Source organism: Pelophylax lessonae, assembly GCF_965119305.1.
Source record: "Pelophylax lessonae genome assembly, chromosome: 1".
Lineage (NCBI taxonomy): Eukaryota > Metazoa > Chordata > Amphibia > Anura > Ranidae > Pelophylax > Pelophylax lessonae.
In genome coordinates this window covers 880,507,132-880,533,452 of record NC_138768.1, presented here as the reverse complement: position 1 = coordinate 880,533,452, position 26,321 = coordinate 880,507,132, and the positions used below count along the sequence as shown (strand labels likewise).

At 44.6% G+C, this 26,321-nt stretch overlaps 1 protein-coding gene across 1 annotated transcript; it reads left to right on the top strand.

Annotated features, from left to right (window-relative positions):
• The first annotated feature begins 1,689 nt into the window (after positions 1–1,689).
• LOC309566440 (uncharacterized protein) lies at positions 1,690–21,457 on the top strand. The gene is made up of 4 exons (XM_082271584.1): positions 1,690–1,911; positions 10,272–10,327; positions 17,163–17,285; positions 21,285–21,457. The coding sequence occupies exons 1-4, from the start codon at positions 1,773–1,775 to the stop codon at positions 21,414–21,416; spliced, it is 450 nt and encodes a 149-aa protein (XP_082127710.1). The 5' UTR covers positions 1,690–1,772; the 3' UTR covers positions 21,417–21,457.
• The last annotated feature ends 4,864 nt before the right edge of the window (positions 21,458–26,321 follow it).

Here is a 26,321-nt window from a genome sequence, read left to right as displayed (position 1 = left end):
ATTAAAAAAACTGACAAGGGTGCTAACCCATCTTCACTTCAGCCAAAGCTCCAAAAAATCACTGCAAGATAAACTTTTTTTTCATGCATGTTGGGTAGGTGCGGCGAAGCCTCGGATTGCCAAAAACAATGTATTCCTGAACTTGTTAAACAGTACAAAGAAGCCTAGCTGGGAAGCTCACCTTTTCGGGACACTTCGGGACACAACAGTTCGGAGAAGTGAGTCAGCGGTATGTAGGCCTGAGCCGCTGACAGCGTCTATCAAGAAGAGCAGAGTGCGGCCTGGCCGGCTCAACCCAAAGGGGGAGCTTCCTGACGATGTAGATGTAGGCCCTACTCTTTCCCTACTCCTCCGGAACTTCTCCCTACTGCTAGCGTTGTCCCTGACAGATGGGTGCCCTGTCCCTACACTAGTAACTCGCAAAATGCACACCAAACCCGGGGGGCAGGGATTTAAAAAGACTCTGCATGACCCAAGATGGGTCACCTGGATCCAGCGCATCCAACCAGATCACTGCTCCAGGGGACTGAGGAAACCATAGAGAAACCCAGTCTCTCCCGCTTTCCTCTTCTGGTTGCACTGCCACTAGGGACTAGCGCCACCTGCAGAGGAGACTGTATACTGCACCTGCCTACCCGCAGCTCTCATACAAACCTAAGAGAGGGACAGCTGTGAAGGAACTGATAAATTGGATCCAAAGGAGGGGCAATCCTTTGAAATGATGGATGATTGGAAGCTATAATACAGCTGTAGTCAGTTTTCTGCATTCTCATCTTGTGGTCAGTTTTCAGTATTACCAATTTTCGAGTATATAACAATCTAATGTCACCACCACACTTATACACCCACTAGGGGCAGTGCTTTAAGTGGGCCGGTATGCACTGGTACTCAGTACCGCCACTTCCAAGTAAGGCTCTTGAGCATACCGCCACCTCTCCATGCACCTTAGCGTATCAGTACGCTCATTTTGGACATCTGCGCCCTCAATTGCCCCCCCCCCCCCAAGAATATTTCCCACTCCAGAGCCAGACCAGTCACCACCAGTGAATCCCCCTGCTCCGGAGTCCCAGCACAGGCCAGGAAAGGGGGGGGGGGTGTGCTCTGCGGGGACCCTGATGTGGGGTGGGGGGTTGACAAAATTTATAGGCTATAATATGGTGCTTTTCCACTGCATGGAACCGTACCGGTTCGGCACGCTTTTGTGCTTTTCCACTGCTGGTACCGCATGGTATAGAGTAGGAACGGTTCGGTACGGTACGGTATAGGTTTGCTTTTCCACTGCATGGAACCGAACGGTACGGTACGGTACGGCTCTGAAAAAACAGTACCTACTCGATTGTGGTTCCAACAGGTACCAAACTGGTACCATATCCCACAATCCTTTGCATGCAGTCACTACTAGCCACTGATTGGTCAGAGAATCCCACCCACCCCGTTGTTATCCCACCCACTTAACTTTAGTACTACTTTAGTGGAAAAGCAAACCTATACCGTACCGTACCGTACCGAACCGTTCCGACACTATACCATGCGGTACCAGCAGTGGAAAAGCAAACCGGGCCAAGCAGGGCCGAGTAGAGCCGAGCCGGTACGAGCCGGTACTTGCAGTGGAAAAGTGCCAATAGAGTACCGGCACCTCTTTTGGGCCACTTAAAGCACTGACTAGGGGTAATGTTTGGGGGAGCCAAAGGAACATAGTCATGTGCTCCTGAGAAACATCCTATAACACTGTCAGCATATTCACCACTGGAGGGCGCTACTATCTTCATGTGATGGTCAGTGTAATCTCTCTTTTACTTCCTTTCTTTTACAGGAAGATGATGATGATCTTGGTCCCTTCCCTCATTACAGCTGTCCTCATTCTGGCAACTTGTGTTTTTCTTCTGTGGAGAAAAAATTGGAAACTTAAACGTAAGGAAGAGCGTATTGACTGGGTGGTTGTTGTTGAAGGGACTTTAAAGGGGCCAATGGATATCCCAAAACACAAATAACATCCAAGTACAATCCCAGTAAAAAAAAAAAGTTCATGGCTTGGTGGATGGGGCCAGTGCCGGGACAAAGTAACTAGAGCCAAAGGCGAACATGCCAAATTGTGACCCCCTCCCCTCAAGATGTATGAGCATTATATGTCAGCAAAAATCCCCACCCCCGAAAATCAAGCACTAATCTGCATGCTTACTCCCTAAGCATAAATCCCCCCCCTCTTCCCAATAAAAATCCGCCCCTTGCTGAAATCTCCTTCCCAGCATAAATGTTTGCCCCTCCCCCCAACCCCCAGGGTCAAATCCTCCCATTCCCCATATGCCCCCAGGTTAAATCCACTCCCCGAAAAAAAAAATCCCCCCTATTACAAATTCTCCACCCCTTAAATTTCCCCTCTGAGCACAAATCCCCCCTCTCAGCATAAATTCTTCCCAATCACCCCCCCCCCCCAAAAAAAAAAAACAATTTCCTCCTAGCTCAAATCCCCTCTACCCTACCATATTACCTTTTCTAGCAAAAAAAAAAACAAATTCCCCCTCCTAGCACACATTTTCTTCCCCATCCCCTCTCCCAACACAAGTCCCCTCGATTTACTACTCCCAGCACACAAATTTCTCCTCCTAGAACAATTCTTCTCCCCTGCCGTCCCTCAAATTCCCCATCCCAATACCCAATACAAATCCCTCACTAGAGCTCTACTGCGGCAAAGTGGCTCGATAACGTCTGGCGATGTAGACCTACGTTACCAGACATTCCCCTCTGTCGGCGGCTCCCGCTGTATTCAGTCACAGCGGGAGTCGGGCCAGGGGAGGACCGGCGGTGATCACCGCCACTCTTCCCCGATCGTCGGGGAATCGAGTGTGGAGATCGGCCCGCTTGTGTAAACAAAGCGGGCGGATCTCCTAAGTGACAGGCAGGGTCAGATTGCAGGGTTCAGCATAGCTGAACCTGCGATCTGTCCCTGTGTCACATAGTCCCCTCCCCTCACACACATCAGTAAGCACCAGGCATACATTAACCCCTTGATCACCAATAAAAATTAACCCCTTCCCTGCCAGTGTCATTTTTACAGTAACAGTGCATATTTATAGCACTGATTACTGTAGAAATGTCACTGGTACCCCCAAAAGTGTCAAAAATGTCAGTCAAGAGTCCGATCTGTCCACCGCAATGTCGCAGTCCCGCAAAAAAAAAAATTGCAGATCGCCGCCATTACTCGTTAACCACTTGCCGACCGCCGCACGACTATCTACGGCGGCGGTCAGCCCCTCACAGGCAAAGTGACGTAGGTCTACGTCGCCTGTGAGGGTTTAGGGAGGGAGCGCGCCCCGCCGGAGGCGCGCTCCCGCGTGGTCACGGACCCCCCCGCGCGTGTGACCGGCGGACCCGATCGCCGCCGGCCACTCTGCGATCGGCGGGGGAGAGGGAGAAAGTCAGGCAGCTTGTGTAAACAAGCTGCCTGTCATTCTCCTCTCTGTATGAGAGCTGATCACATGGATCTACTATGTAGATCCATTGATCACTCTGCATACAGTTGAAGCCACAGCCAATCACAGTTAGAATCACGCCCCTAGGGACACACACAGCCCCTCCCTCTCAAATAAAGTTAACCCCTTCACTACCAGTGTATTTTTACAGTAACAGTGCATATATATAGCACTGATTACTGTAGAAATGTCACTGGTAACCCCAAAAGTGTCAAAAATGTCAGTCAAGGGTCCGATATTTCCGCCGCAATGTCGCAGTACCGCAAAAAAAATCGCAGATCGCCGCCATTACGCGTTAAAAAAAAAAACAACAAAAATGACAAAAATCTTTCCCTTTGTTAGTAAACGCAATAACTTTTGCGCAAACCAATCAAAATACGCTTTTTGCGATTTTTTTTACCAAACATAGGTAGCATAAAACAAATTGGCCGAAAATATTAAAAAATTTTGATTTTTACATTTTTTTTTGGGGGAATTTCATATAAAAAAAAGGGAAAAATATTGTTATTTTTGCAAAATTTACGCTCTTTTTTTGTTTATAGCGCGTGATCAAAAAATCGCACAGGTGATCAAATACCGCCAAAAGAAAGCTCTGTTTGTGGGAAAAAAAGGACGCCAAATTCGTTTAGGTACAGCGTCGCACGACTGCGCAATTGTCCGTTAAAGTCACGCAGTGCCGAATCGCAAAATACCCTCTGGTCGTTTAGCAGCCAAATCCTCCGGGGCTTAAGTGGTTAATAAAAAAAAAAAAAACTACAGAAATCTTTCCCTTAGTTAGTAAATGCAATAACTTTTGCGCAAACCAATCAAAATACGCTTATTGCGATTTTTTTTACCATTTTTTTGGGGGGGAATTTCATATTAAAAAATGTGAAAAATATTGTTATTTTTTCAAAATTGTCGCTATTTTTTTGTTTATAGTGCAAAAAGTAAAAATCAAACAGGTGATCAAATACCACCAAAAGAAAGCTCTGTTTGTGGGGAAAAAAGGACGTAAATTTCGTTTGGGTACGGCGTTGCATGACTGCGCAATTGTCAGTTAAATTTGCACAGTGCCGAATCGCAAAAAGTGGCCCAGACGTAAGACAGCAAAATCCTCCGGTGGTAAAGTGGTTAACTATGTACAGATGAGGACAACTCTCACTTGGACTCATTAGGTTTAGCTGAATAGCAGACCCTCTGATGAACCATACTGCATTTGTATGAAAGAATAAGTTCTTTGCTCGCTCTGGCAGCAGACTCAACAAACACTGATTCTTCAGGACACTAACCAGTATCCCCTTTAGCTGGCACCCATCCACTGACTTTACTAGCTTAAAGGGATGGCCCTCTCAGAACAGGCCCCTAAACGTAGGTCTGTACTCACAGTAGCCAGGAACAGATCCTTCTAGGTGTATCCCCCTCCCAGTAAGCTCTGCAGGACATCTGGGTTTCAGCTTCTGCAACTCTGGCCATCAGGTCGACCACCTGAGGCCGCATGGCAGCCTGTACAGAGGAGGGACAGCGACCCCCCTTCCTCCCGGACCCCATTCTCCAGCCAAAGACCCCGTGCACACATGCTCTCTTGGTATAAATACAGTCACCCAGCAAGCACCTTCCTCTGCCAATGGCCAGGGTTGTATCTACACCCATGCTCCCATTTGTCATGTTTCCTTCTACTGTCCAATATGCCCCTTCCTTTTTAACCAGTGTGAAACAGGCAGACAGCATGAGCAGCATCTGATCACACTGAACAGACCCTATCAATGGATCACTGCTGCTCCCTGTAAGGCAGAGAGTACTTATATTTCCCTAACAATCCCCCCTGTTAAGCAGAGAAACCCAAAAACGATGCACAATCTAGCACCTACCTAGGCGGGTGCTACATATATACTGTATGTATCTCTCTTTTCTGCTTGCCTGACTGATACGTGTGATGCCAAAGGTCTTGGTGCCCTCACAGGACTTGTGGGCATCCTTGCAAGCACTTGAAACAACAACCAAAGAAAGGGCGCACCAACATGTAAAAGAGTGCTGACAGGACTACCTCAAGACCCACATTGCCCAGCCAGCATCCAAAAGCTTACGCGTTTAAGTCAAAGGTTGCCCGAGGTCGGTGCTCCCTTTTTTTTGTTGTTGTTTCCACGTCTGGTATTTCCCCATTTGCCCAGACGTATGAGCAGCAGTGCAATACGCATGAGCATAAGTCTGAACTGGTTTTCTGAGAGAATCTGCTCTACCTTACACCCTTGGACCCCTGCTCTATTGTATATTGTTTTTGTAAATTTGGATGTGCAAAAAGTACAAATAATCTGTAATCTCCATGTCTTCTGAGGAAGCAGACTGAGGAAGAGGTAGAGTTCATAATATCATATCCCATCGTTGAAGCTGTGAATAATAGTTGCGATATTACTAGGAGGTTCTATGTTCAGGTACGGGGGATTTGGTGTACACTTTTACGTGACAAGTTTTTATGTTGATTTGTCAATAAATATACATTTTATTTATATTGGGATTGGACTTAGATGTTACTTGGTTTTGGCTTATATGAAATACCCATTGACACCTATAGGGTCCCTATAATAATCTATTTGCAGTTATCTACGTGATTTGTAGTGTTGTTGATTGAAATAATAGACTTAGATCCCTTTATACATGACATGTAATTCTGTAATGGGTTTTTTGAGGTTTATTTTTCTATAGATGGTGACAATTACCCAAGTTTAGTGCCCCTGCTTGGACAATAGGTGAATTTATTATGTTATGGCTGAGCTATATCCAGGTCCAAGTCTTGGGTTTTACCAGAGTTCTACAGTTTCTCCCCAAACCCGGAGGTTGATTGCTCCTGCTTGTTGGTGGAAGAATGTTCCAGAAAATAGTGTGAGAGGGTCAACCTCTGGAGTTATGAATATTTATCTAACCCAGCTAATCCCTGAGAGGCCAGCTCAAAAGTTATGGCTTGGAAGAGGATAAATATTTGGACAGAAGCCTGGCTGAGGATAAAATAACTGGGCACAGGGCTTGTTGCTGCGGGTCCACACCTAGGAGGAGGACAATGTGTGAGAAGTTGTTAGTTCCCAGCATGTGTTATGGACTGGAGGTCTGAAGAAGAGCACCTGTTAAAGTTGGGCTGGAGAAGGATCTCCCACTGAAGGGTTGATGGGGAGTTTGACAGAAGCTACCACCTGGACATGAGAAGGACCCATTGCCTACAGCTTAAGATATTGTGAAACTGTTATTCTGGGGACAGAAGTCCCATGGTGCTATAATTGGACTGTGACTGCTCGTGCAGGGTCATCAGATTTTTGGCCATCCCTAATTATCTGTGCTATAGCAAGGCTGCTGCTAAAGGGGTTGTCACTGCTGAGATTCTCAGAAAGCTCTTCTCAGTGTTTGCGCCTTGGGTATCCAGCACCCCAAAATCTTCACCCTGCAATAACTGGACTTGTGGGTTGATGCTTGTAACAGATCCCCAATACTTGGACCAAGTATTTCTGTCTTAGGTCTCCAGAATCTCATGTGATGCAGTGATCTGGCCCCTCAATTCCCCACAAACATCAGCCTAAACTCAATGAAGGGTAAAACAAATGACACTTTATTCACCAACTCACTTCCAATATATACAGTTTTAGGTGCTTGGTTACATCATGCAAATGTATTGTATACAGAACATACTTAACATACCTGGCCATCTGGACAGACACAGGTGAATTTTTTATTGAGGATTTAATGCTGGTTTAATGCTTCAGTGAGGTGAGAGGCCATCTGGTGGCTAAACAGTGGTGATGTCACTTGCACTTTTATATGAAAACATATATCAAGCACTTTATTGAATTTTAAACCACGGTTATATTTATATTTTAGTGGACTCTTATGCACTTTACTTTGAATGCACTTTATGGACATTATATATTGCACCTAAGAGGAATATATTTTGCACTGTAAGCGAATTTATTGATTTATATGATGCACATTGTCACTTTATTTGATTTTATATAGCGCTGTATACATATTTGTCTATAGACACAGGTGAATGACATTGCAGGCTCAGACAGGATTAGCATTATCATAATTGACTCCACAAACAACCAGCCCAAACATAGCCGAATACACATTCACACGAATACACTTCACCTCGAAACAGATGAAAGCAGAAGACATAGGCTTTCAGACTGCCCGTCTCCATTTTCAACACACCTTATTATAACTGTCAATACACATCCCCACAGTAGACGTCATTAGCATCTCTTTAGTCTCTCAATGTGTGGAGAAGTCCTCTGCTGCAACAGGCAGCTTTAGGCCTGTAACATTGATCCCAGTCTGAGTCTGTATCTTGGGGTGACATGGATTTGAGTCCAAAGCAACACTACTCCCATTGTCCCCCAGCATATACCCCCACACAGAGGTGCACTCCCCTACAATCCAGGGCCCATAGTCCGTGGGCAGGAGTCTGGCCTCCACACACCTCCAGTAGCCCCTGGCGAGCATCCCAGCAAATGGGCGTTCGTCACAATGCTCAATGAGTCACGTTACATTTCTAGTCAGTGCTCATTTTTCCAGCTTACACTGGCACACAGATCCAGTGTCCCCCCCCCTTCCCCCCCACAAGGTCCTCTAGAATACAGAGCAGATCCTTAAACACATCCTACTGCAAGAAGCAAGAAAATAAAAAAAAAATGGTGTTGACCCAACCTCAAAATAAAAAAGAATGCATACCAGATCAATTTAAGAGGGCACATTGTGCACTAGTGACCAACGTGTGCCATTATTTAAAGAATTTGGGAATTTTTAATGTTTCATTATAGGGATAAAAAAAATCACTGCTTATGACTGAATGGAATTGTTTTTAAACATTCTTGCATTGGTCCCTAGGTTAGCACCCAGCTCACCATGCTATTTATTGACAAATCCTTGCCTATTAGCCCTGAAAATGGACAACTGTATTTGACAAATTTGGCTCCCCTTGATCTCAACGACGTTAGGGTTCAGCATCCTAACTCTGAAATTCCCTGAACCTTGTTCAAAGCAAATCCAAGGCAGTTTGGTTCATCCATAGTGGGGAGTAGGCAGGCATGCTGATGGTCACTTGATGATAGTAACCTCTAATTTTGAGGCCACTGGAAGTGCCTATTTAATCCTCATGTGTTATATACAGTATGTAGTATGTAAGCTTTTTTGTATTTGAAAACAGACATATCTCCTTCATTTTTACCACAGGAACATTGACTGTGGACAGCAGACTCAGCTCATGTTCCTGCAGATCCTACACCACAAAACACTGGCTGCCAGACTTGTAAAGATGGCACTGCTTAATCTCCAAATGGACTATTTGTGGCCTTCCAACCAGTTGGAATTCCACCTTCTGACCGATCCAGCCCCTGTAGCAGGGTGGATCAGCCAATGAGTTAATGATGGAGTCTGTAGCTCTTCTTTGACTCTGTCTGACTGCCCCGTATTGGCCCTATTTGTCCATTAACCACTTGCCGACCAGTCACGTTGACTGTACTGCGGCAAAGTGGCTTGATTCCGTCCAGCGACGTAAACCTACTTCGCTGGACTCCTCTCCCTGTAGGCGGCGCTCGCGCGCCGCCGGAGGTGCGCTCCCGCTGTTTTCAGTCACAGCGGGAGTCGGGCCAGGGGAGGAGCGGCGCCGATCGTCGGGGAATCGAGTTTGAAGATCCGCCCGCTTGTGTAAACAGAGCGGTGGATCTCCTAAGTGACAAACAGTGACAGATTGCAGGGTTCGGCATAGCTGAACATGCGATCTGTCCCTGTGTCACTCAGTCACCTCCCCCCACACACGTTAGTAAGCATCAGGCATAAAATGAACCCCTTCCCTGCCAGTGTCATTTTTACAGTAACAGTGCATATTTATAGCACTGATTACTGTAGAAATGTCACTGGTACCCCCAAAAGTGTCAAAAATGTCAGTCAAGGGTCCGATCTTTCCGCCGCAATGTTGCAGTCCCACAAAAAAAATCGCAGATTGCCGCCATTATTCGTTAAAAAAAAAAAACACAAAAAATGACAGAAATCTTTCCCTTAGTTAGTAAACGCAATATCTTTTGCGCAAACCAATCAAAATACGCTTATTGTGATTTTTTTTACCAAACATAGGTAGCAGAAAACAAATTGGCCAAAAATTAAAAAAAAATTTGATTTTTACATTTTTTTGGGGGGAATTTCATATAAAAAAATGTTAAAAATATTGTTGTTTTTTCAAAATTTACGCTCTTTTTTTGTTTATAGCGCAAAAAGTAAAAATCGCACAGGTGATCAAATACCATCAAAAGAAAGCTCTGTTTGTGGGAAAAAAAGGACGTAAATTTCATTTGGGTACGGCGTCGCACGACCGCGCAATTGTCAGTTAAAGTCGCACAGCAAAATCCTCCGGTGGTAAAGTGGTTAAAAAACGTTGCTTGAACTTTGTGGTGAACTCCATTAGGATAATGGGGGACATGAATCTTGTTCAACACTGGTCATTTGTAAGACCAGTCTATAAACTGTAATTTCACATTTTGCTAGCAAAATAAATAGGAGATGGATTGAAAAGTAAACATTTTTCAAAGCTGTATAATGGATAGAATGCATCATCTCCATATCTCAGAAGAGACCTCGGGCACTCAGTAGGAGACCTGGGGCATGTGACCTGGGTGAGGGTCTACCAATGCCCCCCGGCAACCATTAAGATAACTTTTACCTCTAGTTGTGTCAGTAAAAGATCAATTTTTTGCTCTATTGTATAAACCAGAAGAATAGTGACTTGTGTGGTTTCTCATTCTTTACTCCCACTAACATCTTCTTTGTATGAATTTATTCTAGGCAATCGGGAGGAATTGGGGGGGACTAACATTCATATAAGCCATGGATCTGTTCTGGTATGTAAAGGATTATACTGTATGAAATAACATAACATAACAATCACAATAAGTCTTTAAAAGTGCAAATAAGTGCCCCTATTGGGGGGTATTAATGTTTTGTTTTATACCATTAGTTGTATGTCCATGTTTCTCTATCATTTAATGGCATCCCAGTCTTAGTCCGTAGGGTTCAATATTGAGTTGGCCCTCCCTTTGCAGCTATAACAGCTTCAACTCTTCTGGGAAGGCTGTCCACAAGGTTTAGGAGTGTCTATGGGAATGTTTGATTATTCTTCCAGAAGCGCATTTGTGAGGTCAGGCACTGATGTTGGACGTGAAGGCCTGGGTCGCCATCTCCACTCTAATTCATCCCAAAGGTGTTCTATCGGGTTGAAGTCAGGACCGTTCAAGTTCCTCCACCAAAGACTCGCTCATCTGTGTATTTATGGACCTTGCTTTGTGCACTGGTCCAAATCATTTGGTGAAGGGGGTTGGGGGGGATTATGGTGAAGGGTTGTTTTTCAGGGGTTTGTTTTGGCCCCCTAGTTGCAGTAAAGGGAATTCTTAAGAAGTCAGCATACCAAGACATTTTGGACAATTTCATGCTCCCAACTTTGTGGGAACAGTTTGATGATGGCCCCTTCCTGTTCCAACATGACTGTGCACCAGTGCACAAAGCAAGATCTTAACTTCGCTCTGACCACCCAGCCCAAACCCCTTGTTTTTTAACTGCTTGCCGACCGCCGCATGACTATTTACTGCGGCGGTCAGCCCCTCATAGGCAAAGCGACGTAGGACTACGACGCTAGCCTGTGAGGCTCTAGGGAGCGAGCATGCGCCGCCATGACCGCGCTCCCGCGCGGTCACGTACCCCCCCACTCGCGATTGTCCAATACACCAGAAGAAAGGCAGGCGGCTAATGTAAACAAAGCTGTCTGTCATTCTTCCCTGTGTAAGAATGGAGATCACACGGTTCTACTATGTAGGACCGTTGATCTCTGTTCTTACACTAGTAGCCACAGCCAATCACAGTTAGAAACACGCCCCTAGGGACACACTTAACCCCTCCCTCTCCAATAATGGTAACTCCTTCACTGCCAGTGTAATTTTTACAGTAACAGTGCATATGTATAGCACTGATTACTGTAGTAATGTCACTGGTAACCCCAAAAGTGTCAAAAATGTCAGTCAAGGGTCCGATCTGTCCGCCGCAATGTCGCAGTCCCGCAAAAAAAATCGCAGATCGCCGCCATTACTCGTTAAAAAAAAAACAACAAAAATGACAAAAATCTTTCCCTTAGTTAGTAAACGCAATAACTTTTGCGCAAACCAATCAAAATACGCTTTTTGCGATTTTTTTTTTCCCCGACATATGTAGCAGAAAACAAATTGGCCTAAAATGTTTAAAAAATTTTGATTTTTACATTTTTTTTTGGGGGGAATTTCATATCAAAAAATGTGAAAAATATTGTTATTTTTGCAAAATTGTCGCTCTTTTTTTGTTTATAGCACAAAAAGTAAAAAGCGCACAGGTGATCAAATACCACCAAAAGAAAGCTCTGTTTGTGGGAAAAAAAGGACGTCAAATTTGTTTAGGTACAGCGACGCACGACCGCGCAATTGTCCGTTAAAGTCACGCAGTGCCGAATCGCAAAATAGGCCCTGGTCAGGAAGGGGGTAAAATCTTCCGGGGCTTAAGTGGTTAAGAAACCTCACAGTTCAATGATACTACAACAACAAAGCTCACAGTGATCCCCCGGGCCCTGTGTCCCATCACAACAGGAACTTTCCAAGAACCATTACATGGACTCCCCCCGATAATGACATTCTCCAGATCTTGGAAGAGTTAAATGTTGAAAATAAAATTTCATATACTGACATCTGTACCGAATTACCTCCACCAATCCAACATACTCACTACAGACCCAAATCCGTATTCTATCCTACTCAAGCCAAAGGACACTACCTGGAAAGTTTTAACCAGTTGGTATACAGTGAATTACACACCATGTGCAAAAAGAATGATATATCCCAATATAAATTCTCTAACCTCACCTGTGGTGAAACAAATTCTCTAAACTTACATAGTTACATACTTAGTAAAGTTGAAAAAAGACACCCGTCCATCCAGTTCAACCTATGATGTGTGTGTGTGTGTTTATGTCAATAGTACATCGTATACGCCTGTATGTTGAGGTCGTTAAGGTGCCCAAATAATAGTTTTTTTAAACTATCGATGCTCCCTGCTGATACCACTGCTTGTAGAAGAGAATTCCACATCCTTACCGCTCTGACAGTAAAGAACCCTCTATGCAGTTTAAGGTTAAACCATTTCTCTTCCAATTTTAATAAATAGCCGCATGTCTTTTTAAATCTCCTTTCACTGAAAAGTTTGTTCCCTATGCTAGGGTCACCAGTTCGGTACAGGCGGTCCCCGGGTTACAAACATCTTACAAACTTACAAACGACTCCTACTTACATACGGAGGGAGAAAACAGGAAGTGAGGAGAAATCTACCCCTAGGAAGGGAAATTCACTCCTCTAAGAGTTCTCATGGGAAAAAGGTGTCTCCACTGAAGCTTTATCACCAATCCTTGTTTCCTCAACAACCCATAATTTTCAAAATCTAGTTGTCATAGGAACAGAAAGTGAGGTGAAACCGTCTGAACTGGGGTACAGACAGCAAAACAAATGGTACAGGGGTGTTAACCCTTCCATATGCTATCCAAAAAACTTAAAAATTATTTTTTTGGCTGGGGCTACACTTAAAAATTGTATCCGTTCCGACATACAAACAAATTCGACTTAAGAACAAACCTACAGTCCCTATCTTGTTTGTAACCCGGGGACCGCCTGTATTTGTACATTGATATCTATCCCCTCTCAAGCGTCTCTTCTCAACTGAGAATAAGTTCAATGCTTGTAGTCTTCCCCATAGCTGAAGTCCTCCATTCTCTTTATTAGCTTTGTTGCCCTTCTCTGGACTCTCTCCAGTTCCAGCACATCCTTCCTGAGGACCGGTGCCCAGAACTGGACAGCATACTCCAGATGTGGCCGGACCAGAGTCTTGTAGACTGGGAGAATTATCGTATTATCGTTTATTATCTTTACCTTTTTAATACATGCCAGTATTCTGTTGACTTTGCTTGCAGCAGCCTGGCATCGTTGAGCCTATCATCTACTAGGACCCCCAGGTCCTTTTCTATTCTAGCTCCCCCCCAGAGGTTCTCCCCCATATTTTTGGCAACCAAATGCAGTACCTTACATTTTTCAACAGGAAACCTCATTTGCCATGTAGTTTCCCAACCCCATTATTTTGTTCAGGTCTTCTTGCAATGTTTTTACATCCTGCGTAGAAGTTATTGCCGTGCTTAGCTTTGTATCATCTACAAATACTGAGATTGAGCTGTTTTATCCCATCCTCTAGTTCATTTATGAATAAATTGAACAGGATTGATCCCAGGACAGATCCTTGAGGGACCCCACTTTCCACAACAGACCATTCTGAATACTCGCAATTTATCACCACCCTTTGGACTCACCCCCATAGCTAGTTTTTAATCACGGTACTCACCCTATGGTCCATCCCTACTAACCTTAGTTTGTACAGTAAACATTTGTGGGGAACTGTAATAAATGCCTTTTCAAAATCCTGATACACCACATCCACAGGCCTTCCTTTATCTAGATGGCAGCTCACTTCATCATAGAAGGTTAATAGATTGGTAAACGATTCTTCATGAATCCATGCTGATTACTACTAATGATACTGTTTCTTTATTACTAAAATCTTGTATATAGTCTCTTATCATCCCCTCCAATAGCTTGCAGACTACTGATGTTAGGCTAACTGGCCTGTAGTTCCCAGGGATATGTCTCGGCCCTTTTATATATATATTGGTGCCACGTTGGCTTTTCTCCAATCAGCTGGTACCATTCCCCTCAGTAAACTGTCCATAAAAATTAGAAACAATGGTCTAGCAATCACCTGACTGAGTTTCTGTAGGGTGCTTCCTGTGATGTGTTATTAACATTAACATTACAGCCTAGGTTACTGTATCTCCCCCTCCCCCTTTCCTTTGTGAAGACAAATACATTCAAAACCTAGCCAAATTCCCTTCTTCATTCTTTATGGGTCCCAATATGTTCTTTCTAACTATTTATATACTTAAAGAATTTATTGGGTTTTTTCTTACTCTCTTTCGCTATGTGCCTTTTGTGTTCTATCTTAGTCGCCCTGATTGCGCTCTTACATTTCTTACTGCATTCTTGGTAATGTTGGAATGCTAACAATTACACCTCCGCCTTGTATTTTTTTAAGGCCTTTTCTGTTGCTTTATATACATTTTTACATTGGAGTTTAGCCACCAAGGATTTATTTTAGCTCTTTTAAACCTATTTTCCATTGGAATGCACTGGCCAATACCTTTATTTAGTATGCTCTCCCATTTTTCCTCCGTGTATTTTCTTCCTAGGATATTATCCCAATCAAGCTAGCAAATCTCAATCTAATTACCAATCTCATCTAGCAAAGAGCGCAATTTAGGAAATTTGGCTCTTTTGGAGATCAGTGTCCTTGTGTTACCCTTGTGTTTCCTATTTCTGTGATTTATACTGAAACTAATGGACCTGTGGTCGCTGTTTCCAAAGTTGCCCCATATTTCTACAACCGCGATCAGGTCTGTATTGTTTTATAAAAGAAAATGCAATGCTAATAAATGTCCAAAAAGAAGTTCACAATTCCCAAGGAGCACCAAGGTGTCCAATGAAGATAGCTTGCAAGTAAGATGATAATCCTTCACCAAACACCATGGTAAACTAAGGCTCCATTCACACTTGTGCAACTTGTCATGCAACTTTGTGCATGACAAGTTGCACAACTTGTGCAACTGTCAGTCCCCATGTTTTACAATGATACCCATTCATAAATGCGCAACTTAAAGTTGCAGCAACTTCAAAGTAGTTCATGCACTACTGTGGTCTGACTTTCATGCAACTTGAGGGCCATAGACTTCAATGTTAACCCTTTAGAAGTTGCCTGAAAGTCATACCTGAATGTTATACAATACAACTTGTGTGCAACAGTTGTCCATTAAAACTGGTCCCCTGGGAATGGACCACTAGATCATAGGTGGTCTAAAACGCTCACATACACAGCAGCAATACTCCTGTTCAGCATAGGTTGTACACATACTATTCCAATCCTGTTGTCCCCTTTCGAGAGTATCTCTCCACAGGTTTAGGCGTACCAAAATAAGAACAGGGACCACTTCATGAAGTAATATATAAAGACAGTAAAATATTTATTAAAAATTACATCAGTTCTATTCACAATTGAGCAGTGTTAAACAGGCATGTTGAGTGTAAACTCTCTGATGGTTTCCAAATGACAATCCTTGTACGTAGATTTCTTTCTACATCCCATAGTCCCATCACTTTCCTCCTATATTCGTAATGGTATTAATCTTTTGGACCAACTTCGCCCCTATACATGGAAGCCATCATACATCTGGGTATCGTTGGATGTCAATTCATTGTATACATCCATACCTCATGACATAGGTATTACTGATGTTGATCACTTTCTTGCCACGGAATCACAACTAAATGAAAAACAAACCCGTTTTATCCTAGATGCCACACGTGTCTATGTGGACCACAATTATTTTCAGTTCGATGGCCAGTACTACCTACAATATAAAGGCACTGCCATGGGAGGTCACTTTGCCCCGAGCTATGCAAATCTCACCATGGGATTCTGGGAAAATGAGCATATATGGCACACCAATCCCTTTAGTCTCAATATGATTTATTAAGGCAGGTACATAGATGACATTGTCACCATTTGGGAAGGTTCAACCTCTTTGGTGGAAGATTTTGTGGCACACTGCAATAGCAACTCTTTCGGTTTTATCCTTCACCCATGTGTGTGACCTCCACTATGTCTATGGTAATTTTTCATATAGAAACGTTTTTCAGAATTTATCATAATACAGTATCTCACAAAAGTGAGTACACCCCTCACATTTTTGTAAATATTTTATTCTATCTTTTCATGTGACAACACTGAAGAAATGACACAGTATTCTAACATGATAACGACCCCAAACACACCTCCAAGACGACCACTGCCTTGCTAAAGAAGCTGAGGGTAAAGGCGATGGACTGGCCAAGCATGTCTCCAGACCTAAACCCTATTGACCACCTGTGGGGCATCCTCAAATGGAAGATGGAGGAGCTCAAGGTCTCTAACATCCCCCAGCTCCTTGATGTCACCATGGAGGAGTGGAAGAGGACTCCAGTGGCAACCTGTGAAGCTCTGGTGAACTCCATGCCCTCCATGAAGGTTAAGGCAGTGCTGGAAAATAATGGTGGCCACACAAAATATTGACACTTTCGGCCCAATTTGGACATTTTCACTTAAGGGTGTACTCACTTTTGCTGCCAACAGTTTAGATATTAATAGCTGCGTGTTGAGTTATTTTGAGGGGACAGCAAATTTACACTGTTATATAAGCTGTACACTCACTACTTTACATTGTAGCAAAGTGTCATTTCTTCAGTGTTGTCACATGAAAAGATAGAATAAAATATTTACAAAAATGTGAGGGGTGTACTTACTTTTGTGAGATGCTGTATCTATCTGCTGCTGTGTCCAAACACAGTAGGAGTGGGTCGCCAGTGGCACACAAGTGCTCACCTCAGACCAGGAAAAGGATGTGATGTACAGGTACGTCGATTCACGCAGCCGGGCTCCTGTATGGTGCCAAGGCCATCAGGGGGATTTGTGGGGTCCTGTGGTTTTCTAATAGTAGCCCTGATGCCTCCTACAGCATATTTTTGTGTTTTATAGAAATCGGAAGAGGTGGAGCCCGGGAAGAAGACGGTAATGATCTACATCACCAACAAAAATCCATCAGATGATCCGTGTAATAAAGGTGACCCCATCTACCAGGAAATTCCAGCTACACTGATGGTGAGATTAGGTTCATGGTGATGTCATCATAGAGTAAGGAGCTCAATTCATGAAAACCCAATTTACCACCCTTTTATCCCCGGGGCTCCTCTACTGCATTTATACACTTCTCAAAAAAATTTAAGGAACACTTTTTAATGCGAGTGTAGCATCAAGTCAATTAAACTCCTGGGATATTGATCTGGTCAGTTAAGTATCAGAGGGGTTTTTTATTCAGTTACAGCTGCTTTTCTGGTAATGAAATTAACAGTATAGATCCTAACTCATTACCCAGTCCATACCAGTATAGATCCTAACACATTACCCAGTCCATATCAGTATAGATCCTAACACATTACCCAGTCCATACCAGTATAGATCCTAACACATTACCCAGTCCATACCAGTATAGATCCTAACACATTACCCAGTCCATACCAGTATAGATCCTAACACATTACCCAGTCCATACCAGTTTAGATCCTAACACATTACCCAGTCCATATCAGTATAGATCCTAACACATTACCCAGTCCATACCAGTTTAGATCCTAACACATTACCCAGTCCATACCAGTATAGATCCTAACACATTACCCAGTCCATACCAGTATAGATCCTAACACATTACCCAGTGCATACCAGTATAGATCCTAACACATTACCCAGTCCATACCAGTGTAGATCCTAATACATTACCCAGTCCATACCAGTATAGATCCTAACACATTACCCAGTCCATATCAGTATAGATCCTAACACATTACCCAGTCCATACCAGTATAGATCCTAACACATTACCCAGTCCATACCAGTATAGATCCTAACACATTACCCAGTCCATACCAGTGTAGATCCTAACACATTACCCAGTCCATACCAGTGTAGATCCTAACACATTACCCAGTCCATACCAGTATAGAGCGTAACACATTACCCAGTCCATACCAGTATAGATACCCAGCATGATATTTTTCCCTATTCAGATCTGATGTGTTTTCAAAGTGTTTCTTTCATTTTTTTGAGCAGTGTATATATTTTTTTTTTACTTACTTTTTCTTTTCCAAAAATCTTTAGGTTGGCCCCCTGACACACCAGGTCATCTTTGGATCTCCCCTCAGCAGTAGGTGGTCCTCAATGATGCAGAGAGAGTCCTCACCCAGTGTGTGCAGGGAGCCATGGCGACACCCCATTGGTGGGTGGGTTGCTGGGGCTCTGCATTAAAGTGGTTCTAAAGGCTCAAATTCTATGCATAAAGGTAAAAAAAGCTTCTGTTTTCAGCAGTACCAGGAGAGGGTCGTCCAGCACCCAGGGCAATTACCCAGAAGTGCACCCCCTCCCTCACTGTTAATACATGCAAAAGAATGGGCGTACCACCCTGTCTGTTCTTTTCCCCCTTGTTCATCTGCGCCCAGGGCAGCTGTCCCTTCTGCCCACCCCTTGTCCGGCCCTGCCCTCCAGTCCCCCCCCCTAATACTTACCTAAGAGCCATCTCCATCCAGTGGAGAGTAAACAGCTTGCTATGGGGGCACCCGAGCAGGCTTCCTCCCTGCATGTCCATTCACACACACAGCATGGCCCGCCCTCCCTCCCTCTCCTGATTGGCTCACTGGCTCTGATTGACAGCAGCGGGAGCAAATGTCTCATCCAATGAGGAGTAAGAGTCCCTGGAAAGCCTTGGCTTTCCTATGGTACACGTATGCGTTTTTCAGCCGGTGCGTTTTTGGAAAGGATCAGGGACTTTTTTTTTCCGCAGCAGATTGTGTTTTGCGTGTAATAGACTTCAATAAAGTTGCACCAGAAACGCAAGTGATGCATTTTTTTTAATGCGTTTTGCATTTTTTGTTTTTCCCTTTAAAAACACTCTTTATAGCTGGTTGCTAAAGAGCAAGGCCGGGAAGCTGGCCGCGGCGTCCTTAACAACCAATGAGTCATCAGCTGTCAGCAGGGTTTTCCCGCTGACAGCTGAATGTAAAAAAAAAAAAAGAATTGCTGGCTAAAAAGTTTGTGAAAAAAATGGCACGGATTTGGAGGGGATCCCCACACCAAAATGAAAAAGAAAAAAAAATGGCGTGGGGTTTCACCCCAAAATTCATACCAGACTCTTATCTGAGCAGCCCCTTTTCGGCAGGTCAGGAAAGGGAGGGTATGCGCGAGCGCCCCCCCCTGCTGAATCATACCAGGCCACATGCCCTCAACATGGGGGGTGCTTTGGGGCAGGGGGCTCTGCCCCACCCACCCCAAAGCATATTGTCCTCATGTTGATGGGGACAAGGGCCTCTTCCCGACAACCCTGGGCTGTGGTTGTGGCATTCTCCGGGCAGGGGGGCTTATTAGAATCTGGAAGCCCCCTTTAAAAAACTCCCAGCATGCACCGGTCAATGATATCACAGTGGGGCAGTGCTACCAGGTGACGTCGTCGGTTGGCACCGCCCCATAGCCATTTAACAAATGTCATACGGCAGAGCAGGCAGTCCGCGAGAGAATTTGTGGAGAGCTGAGCTTTTTTAAATTTTTGTTTTTTTGGGTCTGGCGGTGGCTTCGTCGTCGTTATTGACAACAGATCTCCATCAGGGGACACGGTTTTCTTATTTTTAATAAAGGAATTGTCAAAAGATGTACCCCATACTTATTCACCTAGGGGGGTGCAGGACAAGGTGCTTTGGAGTGGGGGGGCAGTGCTCAAAGCAGCCGCCCATGTTGATGGGGGGACAACCCTCTTATCCACAACCCTGGGCTGTGGTTGTAAGGGTCCGCGGGCGGGAGGCTTATTAGAATCACAAAGGGGGACCCCAGATACCGCCCCCCCCCCCCCGCTCTTTCGTCCCCTCCACTTTCTGACCTGCCAGGCTGCATCCTCGGATAAGGTTCTGATATGGCTTTTGGGGGGGCCCACGCCATTTTTTTTTATTCATTTTTTTATTTTTTTATTTGTGGCGTGAGGTTCCCCTCCAAATCCAAAGGGTCTGGTATGGATTTGTCACAATTTTTTTAGCCGGAAGTGGGAGGAATAGTGCCCCATCATTGGTGTCTGTGGGAGAAATAGTGCCCCATCATTGGTGTCTGTGGGAGAAATAGTGCCCCATCATTGGTATCAGTGGGAGGAATAGTGCCCCATCATTGGTGTCAGTGGGAGGAATAGTGCCCCATCATTGGTGTCAGTGGGAGGAATAGTGCCCCATCATTGGTGTCAGTGGGAGGAATAGTGCCCCATCATTGGTGTCAGTGGGAGGAATAGTGCCCCATCATTGGTGTCAGTGGGAGGAATAGTTCCCCATCATTGGTGTCAGTGGAAGGAATAGTGTCCCATCATTGGTGTCAGTGGGAGGAATAGTGTCCCATCATTGGTGTCAGTGGGAGGAATAGTGTCCCATCATTGGTGTCAGTGGGAAGAATAGTGCTCCATCATTGGTGTCAGTGGGAGGAATAGTGCCCCATCATTGGTGTCAGTGGGAGGAATAGTGTCCCATCATTGGTGTCAGTGGGAGGAATAGTGCCCCATCATTGGTGTCAGTGGGAGGAATAGTGCCCCATCATCAGTGGGAGGAATAGTGCCCCATCATTGGTGTCAGTGGGAGGAATAGTGCCCCATCATTGGTGTCAGTGGGAGGAATAGTGCCCCATCATTGGTGTCAGTGGGAGGAATAGTGCCCCATCATTGGTGTCAATGGGAAGGGAAGAAAAGTGTTTTGTATCAGTGAGAGGAACAGTTCCCTGGGGGCTGGATAAAGCCAAGCAATGGGCCGAATCCAGCCCCCGGGCTGCACTTTGGAGACCCCTGTTCTAGAACATCAGAAGAATGTTTCCCCATATGCTGTTAAAAAGGTTTCCTTTTATTCCTTAGCCCTGATGAAGGGGGGGGGGGTTGAAACGCGTTGGCTTTTACGATTACCATCTGGCAAAAATAAAATTCTTCCTGGACTGAATGGAGCTTGGTGGCGCTCTCTCTAATTCTCTATAATGGACTACATAGAAGAAAAGATATTTCCAGGTAATAGTGACTGTCACATTTCTTTCTAGGAGTCAGCTGAAATTTTGCAGAACCCTCTCTACACCTCCGGGGGGCATCATTCTCAGGAGACACCATACAGACAAGTCCAGCTGGGGGAAGACAGATCGTACAGTCTCCTCGGATTACCAGCCCGGCAATGATTATAGCGAGCTCCGAGATCCCCAATATGGAGGACGTTACATTGTTCACAATACAAGTCTATCATGTAATAATATCAGCAATCAGGGATAAGGCATCCAAAATGATCATGAGACCAATCAATGTATTCCCCTTTCCACACAAATACTGTTTTCTGTTCATATATAACATACTTATATTAAATACTTTTCCGACCGCCCGCCGCAGATATACTGCGGCAGGCTGGCTCAGCTGCGCTAACCGACGTATGGGTATGTTGGTTCGCGGGAGCGCTCCTGGGGGCGTGCACGCGCCACCAGAGGTGCGTGCCCGCCCCCCATTAGGAAGCAAGGAAGCCGATCCACTGAACAGCGGCCGCAATTTCAGCCAGGCACCGGCGATCGCTCCACGTAGAGACAGAACAGCGGTCTGCTGTTGTAAACACATCAGACCGTTGTTCTCTCTGGAATGAACACAGAGCGCCTGTGATCCTCCTATTTATGATCACAGGTCTCCGTGTTGATTTCACAAGCCCCTCCCCCACACAGTTAGAAAGCACCCCCTAGGCTCACACTTAACTCTTTGATCACCCCTTACCTGCCAGTGTCATTATTACAGTGACAGTGCATATTTTTAGCACTGATTACTGTAGTAATGTCACTGGTCCCCCCCCAAAAGTGTCAAAAATGTCAGTCAGGGGTCCGATCTGTCCGCCGCAATGTCGCAGTCCCACAAAAAATCGCAGATGGCCACCATTACTAGTAAAAAAAATAAATAAATAAATAAAAATGACATAAATCTTTCCCCTAGTTTGTAGAAGTGATAACTTTTGCGCAAACCAATATACACTTATTGCGATTTTTTAATTACCAATAATATGTAGCAGAATACAAATTGGCCTAAAATGATAAAAAAAAAATAGATTTTTAATTTTTAAATTTGTGGGAAAAAAGGACATTGATTTTATTTGGCTACAGCATTACACGACCGCGCCATTGTCCGTTAAAGTAACGCAGTGCCGAATCGCAAAATATGGCCTGGTCAGGAAGGGGAGCAAAAGTTCTAAAGGCAGAAGGTGCATTTTATGCATTAAAATAAAAAAAGCCTTCTGTGTGCAGTCCCCCCCCCCCCCAATACTTACCTGAGCCACATCTTTATCCAGCGATGTTGCAGGAGTTTATAAGCTGCCCGGGACTCCCCTCTTCATTGGCTGAAACAGCAGGGTGGCGCGATTGGCTCCCGCTGCTGTCAATCAAAGTCAGTCAGCCAATCAAGCGAGAGAGGGGGCGGGACCAAGTCATGGCTCCATGTTTGTATGGACACAGGAAGCTGTGACTCCGCACAGGTGACCCCCATAGCAAGCTGCTTGCTGTGGGGGCACTCAACAGGGGGGAAGGGCCAGGAGAGCAGAAGAGGGCCTGGTCATTAAGGGGGCAAATCCTTCCGGTCCAGAAGTGGTTAAGAAGATCATATACTGATGGAAAGAGTAACTACACTTTTGTTGAGAAAAAAGACCCCTCCCCCTCTGGGTGATCTCTATACATTGCAGGGATTGTAATAAACTTTGTTGCAGATTTCTACCTTTTGCTATTCTGGTATGCCGGTAAGCAGGGAAAACGACCGGGAAGCGGTGGTGGGGGGGGGGGGGCACCTTTCCCGCCACCCATATAGGTGATCCCGCGGTGAATCTGCCATTGGGACCACCCTTATGTTAAAGCAGACTGCCTGCTGTTTAAAATAATACTGGGGTCATGGCAGCTATCTGCTGCCATAAACCCGGTATTTAACGTCAGAATACCGATGTATATATACAGTGGGCGGTCCGGAAATGGTCTATTGAAGCACTTTTTGATTTTAGTCCAGCACTCAATCTTTTTGGGTAGGAGTCTATAAGCATGGCACATCTTGAATTGGTAATATTTGCCCACTCTTCTTTGCAAAAACACTCCAAATCTGTCAGATTGCGAGGGCATCTCCTGTGCACAGCCCTCTCCAGATCACCCCACAGATTTTCATTGGGATTCAGGTCTGGGCTGAAACTTTATTCTTCTTCTGGTGAAGCCATTCCTCTGTTGATTTGGATGTATGCTTTGGGTCGTTGTCATGCTGAAAGATAAGCAGCAAAAACAAAAACAGCCCCAAAGCATTATGCTGCCACCACCATGCTTCACGGTGGGTATAGTGTTCTTTTGGTGATCTGCAGTGTTGTTTTTTGCGCCAGACATATCTTTTGGAACAACCAAGTTCAACCTTGATTTCTTCAGACCAGAACACATTTTTCCACGTGCTTTTGGGAGACTTCAGATGTGTTTTTGCAAAATTTAGCTGGGCTTAGATGTTTTTCTTGGTAGGAAAAGGCTTCCATCTTGCCACTCTACCCCATAGCCCAGACATATGAAGAGAATAGGAGATTGGTGTCACATGTTCAGCAGGACCTGCTGAATAGTGTCTTGACGGGCTCCCCTGATTACCAGCACACAGTTACTTTAGATAAAATTTTGCTCCCGATGGCTCATCACACAAATGAACAGTCTAGGGGGTGTTGTTTTTTTTCCGTTTATTTGTAATTGGGATAGGAGAAAGGAATAGTGGGATACTCCAACTGAACTATGCACATCGGTTGAGGACTTCTATCTTCAGGACTTTCTCAGGAATTAGGAACAGCCAGACTGTTAATCCACACTGCCACATGTGTAGATGGGGTTAAGTCTCTTGCTCTCTGTACTCTCTGGCAAGACGACTTGATGGACGATAATCTATCTTCAGGACACTCTCACTAGCATTCCCTTTCCACTGACACATGTCCACTGACTATCCTACGAGCAGGGGTGGTCCCCCTCCGGTCAGGCCCCTTGACACGAGTTCTGTACTCACTGTACTGCAGAGCCAGATCCTCCAGTGTCTCCTCTCTCAGTCAGCTCCTCTGGACTTCTGGGTTCAGTTCCTCACTGCTACTCTCTAGGCCCTCAGGACGATCCCCTGAGGTCGCATGGCACCTCTACAGAGGAGAAGGCAGCTGCCCCTTCCCTCCGGTACTCCGCTCTCCAGCTGAAAGACCTCAAGCACATGTGCTTCTGGCTTTTATACAGTATCCCAGCATGCACAGAGGCACTTTTCCTCTACCAAACCATCAGGACTGTATCAAAAGCCCATGCACCCATTCATCAGGTTTCCTCCCACTCTCCAATATGCCTCCCTATTGGACCAGTGTGAGACACTCTCTAGACTGAATGAGTTGCATCCTGAGCACATTGAGCAGACCTCACTAACAGATCCTGCTCTCTGGTAGGCAGAGAACAATATAGATCTACCTGCAGTCCTTCTGGTAAGCAGACAGAGCTCAAACTATACTCTCTCACTAGCACCTACCTAGGAGGGTGCTACACATGTATCACACAGTATTTTCCAGATATCCCTGCAGCTCATTTAATGTTGCTGGAGGCCTCTTGGCAGCCTCCATGACCAGTTTTCTTCTCGTCTTTTCATCAATTTTGGAGGGACGTCCAGTTCTTGGTGATGTCACTGTTGTGCCATATTTTCTCCCCTTGATGATGACTGTCTTCTCTGTGTTTCATGTTATATCTAATGCCTTGGAATTTCTTCTGTACCCTTCTCCTGACTGATACCTTTCAACAATGAGATCCCTTTGATGCTTTGGAAGCTCTCTGCAGACCATGGTGTGACAGGAGTCGCTTTGGTTTGGGGAGTCCGTGGAAACCAGCTTACCTTGGAGAGGTTGAGAAATCCCTCTCTCAGCTCCCTAGGCTCCTCTTATGTGTAAGTCACCCGGTGTCTATTAGGGACAAATGGTGACCAAGGAAATGATAGACAGCTACTTAATGAACACTGAGAATTAGGTTTGGATAACTTCAAATGGGACAGTAATATTTATCCACCATATATCTCATGAAATATATAAAGACTATTCCTGGCCTGTTTGATTCTGAACATTTTCATTGAAAGAGCTGATCACATTGGCCTCTGTTCCATGTTAAAGGCCTAGCTGCCTATTGTCAATAAGAGACTGCTCCGCACAGTCAGACTCATAACAGATGCTAATATCATCAGATCAACCGCCTGTCTTCCACACATTGATGATTATGCTGATTTACTCACCTATTGTCTACTGTGGGTTCTGTGTTTACACTTAGGATAATGTGTAATGTATTTGGTTTTAGCCTTGTTGTAGTGCTGAGTTAATTAACATATTAATTATAACATTGTCTAGATGTGGATTCCCATTCACCTATTGTTTCTGTCCAGATGGCTAATTAATTAGTTCAGGCTAATTATATTTATGTACACAATTTCATCTGCATATGATAATGTAATCAGGCACCTGACCTGGTGGGGTAATCTGACCAGGAGGAGGATGTCCTCCTGTGTGGTATATATTGTGTGTGAGTTTGTTCAATAAAGGTTCCAGATCTTATACAAGCTATTCTCGGCTAGTTTTGAATGGGGGGTAACTCAAATATCTGATATCTATGTTCAGACTGGAGGAAGTGGTATTCTGACAGCAGCCCACAAACACAGTGTGGGTCGCGGTTCCGTTACACATGGCTTTTGCTGTAGGAATCGACTAAGAAAATGTCAGGAAAGACCTACTAGAAAAGCTGACCTTTATTTGGGGTTAATCAGAGGCACTTTAAATGATGGCAGGTGTGGACTGACTCCTATTTAACATGAGTTTGAATGTAATTGCTTAATTCTGAACACAGCTACATCTCCAGGTATAAGAGGGTGTGCACACTTATGCAACCACATTATTTTAGTGTTTTCTTTTTACTCCCCCCCCCCCCCCCACAAAATATATATTTCAGTTTGTTTTTCAATTGAGTTGTACAGTTTATAGGTCACATTAATGGTGGAAAAAGTTCTGGAATTGTTTATGTTTGCCTAATTTCTTTACATCACAAAAACCTGAC